Source organism: Coturnix japonica, chromosome 6, assembly GCF_054131305.1.
Source record: "Coturnix japonica strain WE chromosome 6, WE-NBRP24, whole genome shotgun sequence".
Lineage (NCBI taxonomy): Eukaryota > Metazoa > Chordata > Aves > Galliformes > Phasianidae > Coturnix > Coturnix japonica.
In genome coordinates, this window is record NC_140668.1 from 24,004,715 (window position 1) to 24,019,464 (window position 14,750).

General features: G+C 59.7%; 2 protein-coding genes across 14 annotated transcripts in view; both read right to left on the reverse strand.

Moving 5' to 3' along the window:
- RIPOR1 (RHO family interacting cell polarization regulator 1) overlaps nucleotides 1–9,959 on the reverse strand; it is a 22,066-nt gene extending 12,107 nt beyond the window's left edge. For 3 of the 12 annotated variants that reach the window (XM_085550907.1, XM_015873652.3, XM_085550910.1), the window contains exon 1: nucleotides 5,454–5,591. In XM_085550907.1, the coding sequence (XP_085407033.1) occupies nucleotides 5,454–5,520 (67 nt within the window). In that variant the 5' untranslated portion in view covers nucleotides 5,521–5,591. Of the gene's footprint in view, nucleotides 1–1,193; nucleotides 1,418–3,072; nucleotides 3,218–5,453; nucleotides 5,592–9,475 lie in introns of those variants that run through there. The other 9 variants (XM_015873653.3, XM_085550914.1, XM_015873648.3 and 6 more) reach the window with 7 other exon arrangements.
- Nucleotides 9,960–10,662: 703 nt separating this feature from the next.
- On the reverse strand, nucleotides 10,663–13,417 carry LOC107319130 (uncharacterized). Of its 2 annotated transcripts, XM_015873765.3 has the most exons (6): nucleotides 13,235–13,417; nucleotides 12,749–12,800; nucleotides 11,992–12,179; nucleotides 11,648–11,806; nucleotides 11,440–11,550; nucleotides 10,663–10,937 (listed from the first exon to the last, which is right to left on the reverse strand). In XM_015873765.3, exons 1-6 carry the CDS (start codon nucleotides 13,379–13,381, stop codon nucleotides 10,824–10,826), a joined length of 771 nt encoding a protein of 256 aa, XP_015729251.1. In that variant the 5' UTR covers nucleotides 13,382–13,417; the 3' UTR covers nucleotides 10,663–10,823. The 2 variants fall into 2 exon arrangements, with proteins under 2 accessions (XP_015729251.1, XP_032303071.1); XM_032447180.2 differs by lacking the exon at nucleotides 11,440–11,550.
- Nucleotides 13,418–14,750: the final 1,333 nt, after the last annotated feature.

Genomic DNA, 14,750 nt, shown 5'->3' on the forward strand with positions numbered 1-14,750 from the left:
TCCTCAGCACCGTGCAATGCCCCGTGTCCTCATTGCCCGCAGACACTGCACTAAAGCCACCAGGAGCCAGCAGCTGCCACCACCAATGGCTCTGTGCAAACAGGGCTGGGATGCAGCAGGTCCACGTCCCACACTCTGTGCTCGGTCCGAGCCAAGCAGCTCTGTGGGTCTCAGTGTTGCCTTGGTCCCTTCAGTCACCAGGACAACCCTGCCCCAATTAAGCTCATTAGGAGGAGCTGTAATCCCTGCAGGCCCTGGGCAGATTACCCTCTGCAGGGCAGTTTAATCTGCTCCCCACTGAGCGAGTGAGGCCTGTGGCACGGGTGGGCTGAACTACAGAGAAAGCACCCAGCAGTGCTTGGCACACATGGAGCCCATCCTTCCCAACCCCAAGGGCATGGGGGGATTCCAGGCTCTCCTTCAGCAGCAGGGAGCACACGGGTGGAAGATGCTGAGGTGGAGCAGTGGCAGGATGGAGTGATGCTCAGTGTATCCCCCAATCCCTCAGGGGGTCCCTCACACTGGGACATGCATCTGACGTTGAGCATCATGGCGAGCTCTGCCAGGAGCGATGGCACGGCACGGCCAGCTCCATATCTCATGGATATCCTGGGGACTGTGGCTTCATCCCAACCCAAAGCACCGTGACGGTGCACTTATCAGCTCCAGCCTCGTGTTGCCGTGTCCCCAGGGCCAGCAGCTCACTGAGGAGGGGAATGCCCTGTGAACCCCATCCCGCTCACAGCCTGCAGGGCTGCTTGGGGTGCTCAAGCTTGGCACACACGGGCACTGAGTGGCAGCAGGGTCTGTTCCTGGCACGCTCTGCTGGCGGAAGAGAAGCCCCAGCATGGTGCATTCCTGACATTACCGAGATAAGAGTACCTGGTACACCACAGCACCAAGCCCGGGGCACGCTTAGAAGGGATAATGGCCACAGCTCCTCACCCGTGGGGCTCTGGAGCCCCTCACCATGGGGCAGCCAGCACTGGGTGGGTCACCCACATGTCTGTGTCCCCGCCACCCCCCGAGCCCACGGCACATCCCTCCTGCTCCTCGTGGGTGGAGGTCTCACAGGTCTCCAAGCAGCCCGAAGGTCCAGTCCCACAGCCCCACAGAGCCACAGCCCCATGGAACCACAGCCCCTGCCCCTAATTACAGTGCTAACCAAGCCGCCTTCCGACAAAGCTATGCACCTCACCGCCCTTCGATTGCGGAGCACCCGCAGCTCTCCCAGTCCTACAGCCTGTCCGTCCGTCCGTCCATCCCCACCGCTCGGTCCAGCAGCTGCAGGCAGTGCAGTGGGGACACCCCGTCCCTCCCCTGGGCTCTCAGACCCGGCGGCCGCTCGTGTCCCCGTGCCCGGTGCTCCGCAGATGATTCCAATCCCAGGAATGCTGCTAGCAGCTTCCTTGGGCGCATGGAGGGGGCAGTCCGACCGGCTGGGTTGGTCCCGGCTGGTTTCTGTTCCTGACACTCAGACAGCAGCCTCAGGTCGCTCTTTCGGGTTTATCAACACGGCGGGAGGCTGAGACACCCCAAGAACCCGAACACAAACCGGCTCCTTGTGAGCCCCCAGATGCAGCCAGACACATCGCACCCAACGTCCAGCAAGCAACGCCCGCTGGGTGTCCCCTGGCACAATGGGGTGCACCTGGATCCCCCCATTGGGAGAACTCGCCCTTGTTAGGAGGGCAAACCACGAGGGAGAACCTTTGGATCCTACAAACACAGGCGCTTGGCACCATTCCCTCCGCCCGAGCCGCTGTGTCCTTGTTTGCACAGCTGCATCCCCGCTGCACGCCCCGGCCCCCCGCCAGCCCCTTTCCGGCCCAGGACAGCGCTTGGCCGTGTTCAATCCTCCTTCCTGCCCCGCTTCAGAGATGGGGGCATCCGGGGATCAGTGCAGGGCCTGGGAGCCGCCTCCACCCTGACCTCCTCTGCATTACGGCCCCTTCCCCTGCACCCCCCACCCACCGCGAGCAGGGGATTGGGATGTGGATGTTGGGAGTGGGATGAGTCAGTTAGTGTGAACATCACAGCTCTCCAGCTGGGGAGAAGCCAAAGCCATTCGTGTTTGGGGTCACGGAGATGTGGACCCCATGCTGGGTGCCGGGACCCCACACTGGGCCATGGCACCCATGGTGCCGGTACCCACCCTCCTGTCCTGGAGTCGGCTCCTTGCACCAAAGTGGGAGGGCGGCAGGAAAGGGAAGGAGCTGCTAATGGGAAGAATTGGAGGAAGCGCTTATTTACCCCTTGGAGCGTCCCCGAGGAAGGGCAGGGCTGGGCTGGACACATAGGGGGACGGGGACGGAGCACGTCCCGGGGCACCCGGTGGATCTCAGAGGGGGGATGATGGCAGCCCCGAGGTGGCACCCAGGGAGGAGGCTGCCTTAAAGGGTGGTTCAAGCACGACCTGTTTTCTAGGGCATCTCTTGGGATGTGGCCGTGGAGGTGCCGCACCCAGCGGGATGGGTCCCCTGGAGGAGGACAGGGCCCCAGAGTGGGGGAACCCACTGGGATCCCCACCTGTTTGGGTGGGGGGGGACACCCTCTTCCCCAGAGCCTATTGCCCAGTGGGGGTGGCAGAACCTCACAAAGGTCCCAGATGCCATCTTCTCTCCCAGGATGTTCATCCCCAGGCAGCTCAGCCCCAAACCCTGCTGGAGAGCTGCAGACAGGAAGAGCCAACACTTGACCCCCAGATACCCATCACAGCCCCACATCTCTGCCATCCCTTGGGTGTCAGACCCCCTGCCCCGTGCCCCTGGCTTTCCTCCCTTATGGCAAAGAGAGTGAAATCCCTCACCCCCAAAACACCCCAAAAAGACCAACCGCAGTGCCCCACCATCCTCAGGGTTCCCTCATCCCCCACCTCACCACCCGGGGTTCCCCACATTAAGAACACATGCATCCAGCACGGCATCACTGAGCTCACCAAGGGGATTCTGCTCTGGGGAACAGAGCACCCCACAACCCCACAACCCAAACCCCAAACCGTGGCTGTGTTTGGTGTCGGGGAGCCTCCCAACAGTGACTTTATGGCTGTGGGGTCCCTGCTGGGCTCGGTACCTTTCTGCTTCTCGTTCATGGCGGGGAGCGGAGCAGCCCAGCAGGCTCTCATGCTGGGGAGGGCTCGGTGCTGGCTGTCCCCTCCCACACTTCCCCTGCCCATGGGCTGACGGCACTCATGGGCCAGGGGAGGGAGGACATCCGTCTGTCTGTCTGTCCAACTGTCCACCCCCTGTGCAGGGAAGGGGCCCCTTTGATAAGCACAGCACAGAGCTCACGTCTCTGCTGTTTCTCTTCTAGGAGGCTTTTTAGTTCAGTTGAGTTTTGAACCCTGCCTGGGCTGAGTTTCCCAGCCTGTGCTGTGGTTCTGTGCAGGGTGCTGGGTGCCATTCCCAATGGGAACCCAAGGGCACGGTGCTGGCACCTGGAACAGCACCGCGTTCCTCACGCCCCATGGGAATCTGTCATTAAAACCAGCGGGGCGTGAGGGTAACCCACGTGTTTCCACATCCCGAGGGGCCGGACGAGGTACAAGGACAGGGAAAAACCCTTTGCAAAGCAACATAAGGGCAGCGTGAACCCACGGCCCAGTCCCTGCAGAGCCACGGGACCCCACGGCCCATCTGCAGCACAGATGTGAGCTCTGGGTCCTGCCCTTTGTCTGACCATAGCCATGGCTCCCAAGGAGGAGGCTGGAGCAGCACGGCCCCATCCCGGCTGGGAAGGGCTGCCGTCAGCGCCGCAGGAAGAGACGCCTCCCTCCCGGCTCCCTTCCTGTTTGCTGCTGCTTTTACAGGGAGGTCAGGCAAGGTTCAGGATGAAGAGCAGCAGGGCAGAGCTGTTACAACCCCGAGATGCCATCGGTGCACCCAGCCAGCACCACACTGTGCCATAAGGAGGTGGCACTGGGCACCCCCAGCACCAACCTGGGCACAGCGTCCTGCTGCTCAGTGCACTGGTGACACCAGCAGGGAGCAGAGCCAGCTGCCCAGCACATTGACACAGCCCTTTTCCTTCATCCCCAATGGAACTGCTGAGCTCCCACTGCTGGCACTGCAGTGCTGACATCCCGCTGGCTGCCGCCCCAAGCTGGTGCCCGGCACACGCCCAGGCAATGCGCCGGCAGCCCTGGCCCATGCCAGCTCGTTTGTCCTCATTAAAGCTTAACGAGGGCTGCCTGCTGCTGGGCAGTGAGGGCATTGTGCAATGGGAGGATGCCCAAAGGGATGCGGGTATGGCATCCCATCCAGGTGATGTCCCATCTTATATGGCTGGTGTCCCCATCATCTGCTTCTCTGCTGGGTCTGAGCCTCCCAGTGCGTCCCAGTGGGGATGGACTGGTTGGAGCTGGATGCAGGATGAACACCCTACAGATCCCACATCCCAGAGGCGCTGAGCACTGGAGATGTCCCAGCACTGCTGTCCCCAGTGCCACTACATAGAGGCCACCTCCAAGGCCGCCATCTCCATGTCCACCTGCCCCTGGTGACAGCGGCACCAATCAGACAAAGGCGATGGAGGAGCTATTTCAGCCCCCCCGGGCAGCCCCAGGGAAGGGGCTGGGCAGGATCCCATGGCACCCGAAGGGGCGGGCACAGGGGGCACCTGGGAGGGGGCTGGAGGTGACAGTGCGGGTGACAAAGTCGTCCCCGTCGGGTTGGGCCGGAGCCCTCTCGTCACTTCCTTGCGCCGTCCCCACGCGGGGCAGAAATAGCACAGATATAAGCGGCGGCCCTATAAATAGCCCTAAGAGCAGGGCCTGGGGCCGGCCGGTGGGAGCGGCCCTACAGCCCCGCAAAGCAGAGGCCCCGCAGCCCCCAACCCACAGCCAGTGCCATCACAGCCCCCGCCCTACATGGGGGTCCCTGGGGGCACCCTAAAGCAGCCCAGCTCCACGCGTCACCCCCGGCCCCGCTCGGCCCCGCCGGCCCCATGCGGGGACACGGCAGAGCCCCGATCCGGTCACTATGGCCGGGATATGGGGTGAAGCCGCCCGCTCCGCTTGGGGGTGCCCTAAATGGATCCGGATCAGGGCCAGGGCGCAGTGGGGAAGGGGTTAACGGCACTCCGCTTCCCAAAGGATTCCTTGGCAGGGCCGGGAGACAGGAGGATGGGGCCGGCAACAAAGCCAGATCTGTCTCATTAATTCCTCCGAGCATTCCTCCCTCCGCAGCGAGGAGGAGGACGAGGCGGCAGCCCCCAGACATGGCCGTCCCCTCCCGTCCCCACGGGGCACGACGGGATCTCGGCCCCCTTCGCTTGAGCTCCGCTGTCACCGGGGGTCGCCGCGTCCCCGAGGCGTCCCCCCCCACCCCCCCACCCCCCCTCAGTCCGGATAAAGGGATAAAGAGCCCCAACGTCGCCCCCGGCCGCACCCCAAAGGGTGACCCCAGCGCGGAGCCCCCGCCGCGGTGACAGCGGCCGAGCCCGGCGGCACTCACATGTCCCGGGAGCGGCGGGCGACGGGAGCGGGCCTGGCTGGGAGCATCGCCTTTGTTCCTCTCCCATGGACGGGGAGCAGGCAGGGACGGCTCAGAGCCGCTTGGCAGCGCCCACCCCGGCCACTCTCCATGGAAACCAGAGAGCCATGTGATTTAGGCAGGAAACCACGGCACGGCCGGCGCCAATGGCGGAGCCGGCAAGCGCCTCCCCTCCGGACATCCCTCGGGAACCGACACCGACACAGCGACAGTCACACCGACATCACACCGACATCACATCACACCGCCCGGCCCCGTGCTGGGCAATAGAAGGGAGGCGAAGGGCCGTGGCTGAGCTTGGTCGGTGGTGCAGACCCAAAGACTCCAGCGCCCACTGGGTGACACCCCGTGCCCTGTATGCTGTCCCATATGTGGAGCTCTGGGGGTGTTAGGGAGGACATTGCCCATGTTCAGTGCCAGGAATAACAAGTGGGAGACCCAAACCCCAACCAGCCCTAACCCTAACCCTAAGTGCCAACCCTACCACTAACCCTAATCAACCCTAACCCTAAGTCCCAACCCTACCACTAACCCTAACCAACCCTAACCCTAACCCCAACCCCAACCTTAACTCTTTCTTGTTGCTCTCCCCCCTGTCCTAGATCACACTGAACTGACCCAGTTTTAATTGGGACTGATGGCTTTCTGGCCCCGGAGAGACAGCAGCACTGCAAGGACAAGACGGCACAGAGCTTCAGAGATGTAATAACCCTAATTAGCTGATTGGCACACCTTGTATCTAAGCAGAGCAGGGCAATATCAGTGACAAGGAAAGTGCTGTGCCAAGGACACCCTGCGAGGAGCTGGGTGTCCCAGTGCTATGCCCGGCCCTGTTACCTGGAGGTGAACATAGAGGAGAGGACAGCAGGTCCCTTGGGTAGCAGGGAGAAGGCAAACCTATGGGCAGGCATGGAGGGAACTGGAGAGCAGCATGGGGATCAATCAGCCCAGGGATGGTCAGTGGGGTATGTCGATGGTCAGTGGGTTGTATGGATGGTCAATGGGGTGAATGGATGGTCAGTGGGGTGTATGGATGGTCAGTGGGGTGTATGGATGGTCAGTGGGGTGAATGGATGGTCAGTGGGTTGTATGGATGGTCAATGGGGTGTATGCATGGTCAGTGGGGTGTATGGATGGTCAATGGGGTGTATGGATGGTCAGTGGGGTGAATGGATGGTCAGTGGGGTGTATGGACGGTTAGTAGGATGGGTGGATGGTCTGTGTCCAGTTGTCCCCATGTCTCTAGGCTGTGGAGCAGCAACTGACCCAAGTCTGGATAACAAACAGCACAGCTCACCCCAGTGCAGGAGATCCCCAGCTCCAACTATGCCCATGGATCACATCCCATGGTGCCATATCTCCACTGTTCTTGGACACCTCTAGGGATGGTGACTGCTTCACTTCCCTGGGCAGCTGTGCCAGTGCCTCACTGCTCGTTGGAGAAGAAATTATTTCCAATACCCAACCTGAGCATCCTCTGGAGCAACTCAAAGCCATCACCTCCTATCAGGGGTCGCAGAGCCATGAGCTCTCCCCTCAGCTCCTCTTCTCCACACTGACCCACACCATTCCCTCAGCTACTCCCACAGCACTGTGCTCAGACCCCTCACTGCTCCTTCCCCTTCTCTGGATGCCCTGGATGTCAGGTCTCAAGCCACGTCCTCTCCCCTTGCAGCAGAAGGCACGAGGCCAAGGCTTGGCTCCATGCCTCCCTCCATGTACACCCTGCAGCGCTGCATTGTCGGCATTCCTGCTCCCTTCTGGAGCGATGCAGGACGGAGCCTCCAGCCCCCCAAACCTCACAGCCACGACTTCACCCTCAGTGTCCCACAGCACAATGCCACACACTGCTGCAGCTTTCCCAGGACCCCAGGTTGCAAAGCAGAGGAGAAGGACCTGGGAAGGAGTTAACGGAGGACGGAGGTTGACTCACAGCTCTGAGCTCTGCTGGAAACCTGGCCAGCTCAGGCAGACTGCAAGCTGGCACCCATGGCACGGCTCTGCAGCAGAGCTGCCCTCCCCTCTCCCATTTCTCTGCCCCACGAGGATGGCAAGAAGCATCCCCAGCCTGGATGAAGGGGATGGATGCAATGCTGGGTCTGTGTCGTCAACCCCACACCGTAGGAAACATCTCACGCCCCGCAGTAATCACTCCAAAAGTATTTGTGATTCACAGGATTCCTGCAGCCCCTGCGGGCCTGTCCCACGCGGCAGGAAGGCTGAGCTCATGGCCAAGCTGCACGTGGCTCAGAGCGGGGCTGGCACCAATAGGTTCAACTCATGGCACTGGGCAGACCCCGGGCATGACCGAGGTGGCCCCCAGGGATGGGTCAAAGCTCCCTCCTACAGCAAATAATCACTGCCCTCCAGATGGAATAACAACAAAAGCACTGGGACATGGGTCAAGGAAATGAGAAAGGGTGAGCAAGCTGCAGGGCAATAGGAAGCAGCTGTAACCATCTCCTGTCCCTGCTGGACTGGCGCTCCACCCGCAGCAAGGCATATACAAATGCTGTTTCCTATTGTTTTGATGTGCATGAGAGGGTACCGTGGAGCAAGGAGGTCTCTTAGGGACCCCAGCATGCAGTGGGGACAGGCATCAGGTGGGGTGATGGTGGGGAGGATGCCAGTTCCTTCTGCTGGAGTCAGGGCAGAGCTGCCCACCTCACCTTGGCACACCAAAGTATGGGGACAGAGGTTGGAGCTTGTAGTCATGCTCTGCCCTCCCGCTGCCCTCAGCTTTTGCTTCCCTATGTATCCCCCTCCTGCTTGGAAGAAGCCTTTGTCCCCTCATTCTCCATGACCCCAGTCAGGAGGAGAAGCCTCCAAGCACCTCCTTGAGTCCCCCCCATCTGAGCCCTCCTCTCCATGCCTGGGGCTGAGACACAACACCAACCAGCACGTCGGAGCCGTTGGGAACAAGCGATGTTCCTGCATGGCATGCGGCCCCGACAGTGCTGGCTTTGCTTTAAAGAGTAACTTTATCCTGTAATAACAAACAGGAGGAGCCAAGCTCCTCCCCAGCACCGCTTCCTTGGCTCCAAGGAGGGGGACAGTGAAGAGAAAGCTGATCTGAGCTGCCAAAGTTTGCTTCTGGCGGGGCCAAGGATGCGGCAGGGGATGCTCAGTGGGAACGACCCCTCCAGCCCTGCTGCAGGGCTGAACACAGCACGCCCCAGCTCTGGGTGGCTGGATCTCCTCCACCATCCCCACAACCCCCAGTACATGGATGGGGCACCTCCAGTTGGAAGATCTAACCTGCCACGTGCCCAAGCCTAAGTGTGTCCCCCATAAAGCCAATGGGACCTGCCTAAGTTTCTCCCTGCCCAACATACTGGGGAGACTCCTTCCCAGGGAAACAGGGGAGTCCCCATGCCCAGAGGTGTCCAAGGACCATGGAGATGTGGCACTGAGGGCTGTGGTCTGTAGGCATGGTGGGGTGCTTTGAGAGGCAGCTCCGGGCAGGATCAGTCCAACTTACAGTGAGCAGAGACAGCAAGGAGGGAACCATGGATACCTCCAAAGCACAACAAGCCCAGCATCCTCTGTCACCATGGGGACGTGCCAGGAAGGAACCCTTGGGGCACAGCATGGCTGGGGAAGATGCTGGTCCCCAGGAGGGCAAAGGCAGCACTGAGCTCTCAGCACAGGCTGACAGGGCAGGGAGCAGCAGGGCAGGAAGCAGTGGGGCTAACAATAACACAAAGGAGGGGGATGCTGGTGGGACTGGGGGACCAGATAGCAGCCAGTAGCCCCAGCCCCATGGCTGCGGTGTATGGGAGGAAGCCTTGGCTCATTATCTGCCTGGGCCAGTGTGTGCTTCCTGCCCAGCTGTGTTTCTCCCACAGCCAGCACCCTCCTCTATGGCAGATCCCCATGTGGCAGGGCTGGGAGCAGCCACTGGGACCGCAGTGTCACGGGTGTCCCCGCGGTGAGCGCCCTGCTGCTCTGTCCCATGGGAGAGGAGGGAGATGCGGACTCACTCAGGTCCCGTCTGAGGTCCCAGCACTTCTTGCTTATCGCTCCAGCGATGCTCTGGAGCTCCCACACCGGCCGTGCTGTCCGTGTCCTCACCAGCTGCTTTCTGACCCTCCTCCTGCTGCCGCTCCACCTCCCAGCGCTGAGGCCGGCAGGTCACACCGTGGAGCAGCCCCATGCCACCCCCACTCCCTTCTTTCACTCCTCTCCTGGAGCAGCATCGTCATCCATGGGGCTTTTGGCCCCACCTGATGCAGAACCTTCCCTCAGGTCCCCATCCCAGCAATCAGCTGTTCCCGTGTGAGCAGAGAGGCAATGGGTGCCACCCTGCACCGTCACAGCGAGCAGGGGGAGTGGGGGGGGCTCTGACACTGCCCAGAGCTGGGAGATAAGGCTGACACAAAGGGCAAAGGCAGCGAAAGGGAGTGAGCAAGGCAGGAAACATCGGGCTGGGGAGGAAGCGTGGAGATAATCAGCTGCGTGAGCACAAACACCCGGAACTTGTGCAAAGGAAGAGCCGGCACCGCTTGGCAAAAGCATTGGAGTGGGGAGACCTCACCCCTCACCCAGCCTTCCTGAGCATGCAGTACTGAGGGTCTCCCTTTACACCCAGGGATACTCCCAGCACCCCTCAGCTTTATAGGGGCAGCTTGTTTGTCTTCTCAGCCTGCCTGGGGACCCCAAGAAGGATGGATAAGCTCACAAGCCCTGGCAGCTCTCCGACCCGCAGCCATGGGAAGCTGACCCAGGCTGGGACACAGGTGCTCCCTGCTGTACCTTTTCCTGCCCTCTCCAAAGTCTGGGCTGCTAAATGTCACTGGCTTGAGAGCACCCGGAGCTGAAAATACTCACTGATGTGACTCAGTGGGCTGCTGGGGTCAGGGCTGGTTGGAGGTCTCTAAAGCACAGCAGGACCAAGCCATGGTCCCAGCAAGGCCATCTATCCCAGTGCTCAGCCAGATTGCAGAAGGGAGCCTGGTCAAGGGAGACTGGTTGGGAAATGGGGGGCTTCAGGGGCTGGATTTCCCATTCCCAAGGGTACTGTGCCCGGTTACTGCTCAAAATTGGGAATGGCTTGGGGTCACCAAATGGGCTGTGGCACTGCTGGACATCTCAGCCCCAGTGCTGCTCACACAGACACTGCACCCAGCACAAAGTCCCACCAAGAGATTCATGGCAGCTGGGAAAAGCATTAATTGACTATTGTATTTATTAACCATTCAGATGCAGGGACCACAGTTTGCCCTGCACAGCCAGTGGCAGAGTCCTGGGTAGGTTACTTGCATGCCACACTGTGATGAGCATCCTGGGGACTCAGGGTACCTCTGGCACTGTGTGGTCCCTCACAGGGGCTCACCATGGAATTGCTTTGCCTTCCCAGTTGAGCAGCATCCCGCTGTGCTTCTCAGAGAGGATGGGCAGCACTGACAGCAGCCCTTGCACACTCGTGTCCACTGTCAGGTCAGCCTGCAAAGGGCATCAGTGAGGAGCAGGGCTGAGACCCACCAGCACCCATCCCAGCTCACTCCCATCCCAGCAAAGCTCCCTGCCCCCAGAATGGGGAGATCCACAGGAGATGGGATGGGAGAACATTTGGGTATCTGCATGGTCTGGGCTAAGATGCAGGTTTAAGGGCAGCTCCAGGAACCGGACACACAGAGCTGAGCCATGTAGAAGGTCCTGCTGCAAGTGGGAGGCTATGTGCAGTTTTATCAACTCCTCATGGTTACAAGGACTCCGTCCCCCACCCCAAGAGAGGGATCCTGCAGTGTGAATAACCCCTTACAGGATGAGTCCTATGAGATGGAGGTCTCATCGCAGCACATCTTTGGGACAACCCAAAGCCTTTTCCCCTCTAACCAGCCTCCTCCAGCCTGGGGTGGAGGTTCTGGTACAGGGCATGTGCCAGTGTTCCAAGGCGCACCGTGCAGAGAGGCCCATGTCCTGCAGAAGCTCAGCCTGCACCCACCTCCTGGGTGCCCATGTCAGTTTTCACCCAGCCGGGGTGAAGTGCCACGCACAGGATCCCAGCCTCGCCATAGGTCAGAGCCTGGCACCTGGTGAGCATGTTGAGGGCAGCCTGGGGGAGGGAGGAAGCATTAGAGTGCTGCCCTAAGACCAGGACTGACAAGGTCCAGCTCTAACTCCCAGCCAGCTCCTGAGACCCATCTCCTTACCTTGCTGCAGCGGTAGGAGATGACCGGCTTGAAGTAGGACTCGGGAGTTCTCTCAATGGACCCCAAGACAGTGGAGATGTTGATGATGGCTGCCTTGTTGCAACTCAGTCCTTTTTCCTTGCTGTCCTGGGCAGCTTTCTTCAAGAGAGGCAGGAATGCCTGGGAACAAGCAGCATGGTGGGTGCCCATGTCCCAAGCTGGCCCACCTGCTGCTGCCTAAGAGAGTGTGTGAGCACCAGCCAGCACCATCCTCTCCTTCTCACATCCTCAGAAAGCTTCCAAAAGCCTTATGGGACCTTCACAGTGACACAGCTGAAGCCACAAGGAGCAGAATGCAGAGTTACCTGGGCCATCAGCAGCGGTCCCACCGCATTGGTCTTGTATGCCCGTATCATCTCCTCCGAGTCCACCGTCTCCAGTGACACCGGGGTAAAGATGCCAGCGTTGTTTATCAGCAGGTTCAGCCCCGCGCCGTTCAGTTTCCTCTCCACAATCTTTGCTGCGCTGACAATCGCTGAGGGATCTGCAACATCTGCAAGTGGCAGAGAATGAGCTTCGGCCCCATTTCCCTGCTTACATTTGTTCCTCAACGCTGAACATCCTTATAATCCCCGAGGCTGGGGTCCACCCGAGGGTGTTGGGGGGAAGGTATGGGTTAAAGCACAGAGAGCAGCTGGGCGTCCCGATGTGTGCTTGTCTCATCCCATTATGGGCACCAGAGGGTGCTGTGCAACCAGCTCAGAGCGCCCTGGCACCCAAAATCTGTGCAATGTTCGGGGTGCCCTGCAGACAGCCCTATGGTGGCAAAGCGCTGCTGCGACAAGCCCGGTGGGGAGGGGGTCGGGGAGTCAGCCCCCATTGAGACAGCCCATGGTTGGTCTCCTATAGACCCCCATCCTGTGGCCACAGGGCAGTGGGATGCTGTGGCTATGGGAGGTGTGGGGTGAGGTGGGGTGAAGGAATTGGGCTTTGGGTGGTAGCAGCACTTGTAGGTAAGTGTTGGGATGTGGAGCCAAACGCAGCAGCCAGGGATGGGAGGAGAAATGGGACCAGCGTGGTTGGTGGCACGAAGGTATCAGCCAACAGGGAGGGCACACCTACCCAGCTTCACCAGCACCAGGTTTGGGTGTTTGGATGCCAGATCTCTCAGCTCCTGTGAAAAGAAACACAGACACCATCAGCAGGAGGTGGCTGTGATGCCAAGAGCAACGCCAGGGCCATAGTCATCCCTTCTGAAGTCTGGGCTGGGCATGGGGCCATAGCTGGGCATGGGGAATGCTGGCAAACACTTGTCAGCACCCTGTGATGACCAGGGGGCATTTCCCCCCCTGCTGCCCAGCTCTCCCCCAGCCACCTCTCACCCCAACACCTGAAGGGCAACGAGGAGTGACAGCATTAATGTGGTTCCTCTCCACAGTTCATGTCTGCTCCACCTCTTGGCCAACCCAGCACTGTACAATGGCCACACTCAGACACCAGCAGGCTGCCAGCCTTGCCCTCAGCACAGCTCAGCCCTCACCACCAACACACTGCGGCCTTCCTGCCGCCCTCACCCCCACCACCCCTCAGCCCCCACCCAACGCTGACCTTCCCCCGCGGCCCCTCGGGGTCCCGGCAGGTCGCAAAGATGTGTGTGGGTGGGTGAGGCCCCCCAAGGAGCTGCCTGACCAGCTCCAGCCCGATGCCGCGGTTGGAGCCGGTGAGCAGCACGCAATGTGCCCGCAGAGCCGCCATGCCCCCCTGCCCGCTGCCCTGGGGAGGGCCCAGCCTGGCACCTCCCTCCTGGGGCCCAGCGCAATGCTTCAGCCCTGTGTGCGCAGAGGGTGCTGTTGTGGGGCTGGTTTACATTCCTTTTTTGCACAGACACTGAGATGAAACGCTGCCGGCACATGTAAATAGACCAGAAAATCAATCCTGAGTAGTAAAAAGAGCCCTGAGAAAAGTGTCAGCCCAAGCAGCTCTTGTTGAACGGCCTACGGGGTGTGTGTTGTTCTGCTCCATTCTGGGCTTTGAAACACGAGTGATTCTGAGCAGTTCTGTTGGCTGAATGTTGGGAGTGTTCCATGAGACTGAAAGGAGAAAGGAAACAGAGAGGGAGAAAGAGAAAAGGAAGGAGAGGAAGAATAAAGGAAGGGTACAAAAAAGGGGGTGAAAGGGAAAAGAGGATAAAGGGAAGGAAGGAAGGAAGGAAGGAAGGAAGGAAGGAAGGAAGGAAGGAAGGAAGGAAGGAAGGAAGGAAGGAAGGAAGGAAGGAAGGAAGGAAGGAAGGAAGGAAGGAAGGAAGGAAGGAAGGAAGGAAGGAAGGAAGGAAGGAAGGAAGGAAGGAAGGAAGGAAGGAAGGAAGGAAGGAAGGAAGGAAGGAAGGAAGGAAGGAAGGAAGGAAGGAAGGGAGGGAGGGAGGGAGGGAGGGAGGGAGGGAGGGAGGGAGGGAGGGAGGGAGGGAGGGAGGGAGGGAGGGAGGGAGGGAGGGAGGGAGGGAGGGAGGGAGGGAGGGAGGGAGGGAGGGAGGGAGGGAGGGAGGGAGGGAGGGAGGAAGGGAGGAAGGGGGACAGGAGGGGAGGGGAGGGGAGGGGAGGGGAGGGGAGGGGAGGGGAGGGGAGGGGAGAAGAGAAGAGAAGAGAAGAGAAGAGAAGAGAAGAGAAGAGAAGAGAAGAGAAGAGAAGAGAAGAGAAGAGAAGAGAAGAGAAGAGAAGAGAAGAGAAGAGAAGAGAAGAGAAGAGAAGAGAAGAGAAGAGAAGAGAAGAGAAGAGAGAAGAGAAATAAAGAGGGGAAAAAAAGAGAAATAAAGAGAAAAAAAATAAAAAGAAGAGAAAAGAAGGAAAAGCCTTGTTATTTTTCTGAGGCCTGGTGCAACATGATTATTCTATTACCAAACTTTGGGGTGCTTGAGTGTAGTAATATGGGTATGTTTACAAATGCCATGTTTTTATCTGTAACTTTTCCCCTCTATGAGGTCAGTGTTGTGAGTGTGCACGTGGTGATAGTGGGTATGATTACAGCTCCTGGCACGGTCAAGGTGTGGGAAAGCTTGTAAAGCAATCAAAGAGAGGAGTGTTGCAAATAAAGCCGTGGGAGCTGTATCAGGAGCTTTAGGGCCCACAGA

What these genes read in the sequence shown, in the direction of transcription:
- LOC107319130 (XM_015873765.3), bottom strand. Translation starts at nt 13,381, where the DNA reads ATGGCGGCTCTGCGGGCACATTGCGTGCTGCTCACCGGCTCCAACCGC. An exon ending in CCTGGTGCTGGTGAAGCTGG is followed by an intron (nt 12,180 to 12,748) that starts GTAGGTGTGCCC and finishes TGCCACTTGCAG; the next exon opens with ATGTTGCAGATCCCTCAGCG. An exon ending in GACCGCTGCTGATGGCCCAG is followed by an intron (nt 11,807 to 11,991) that starts GTAACTCTGCAT and finishes GCTTGTTCCCAG; the next exon opens with GCATTCCTGCCTCTCTTGAA.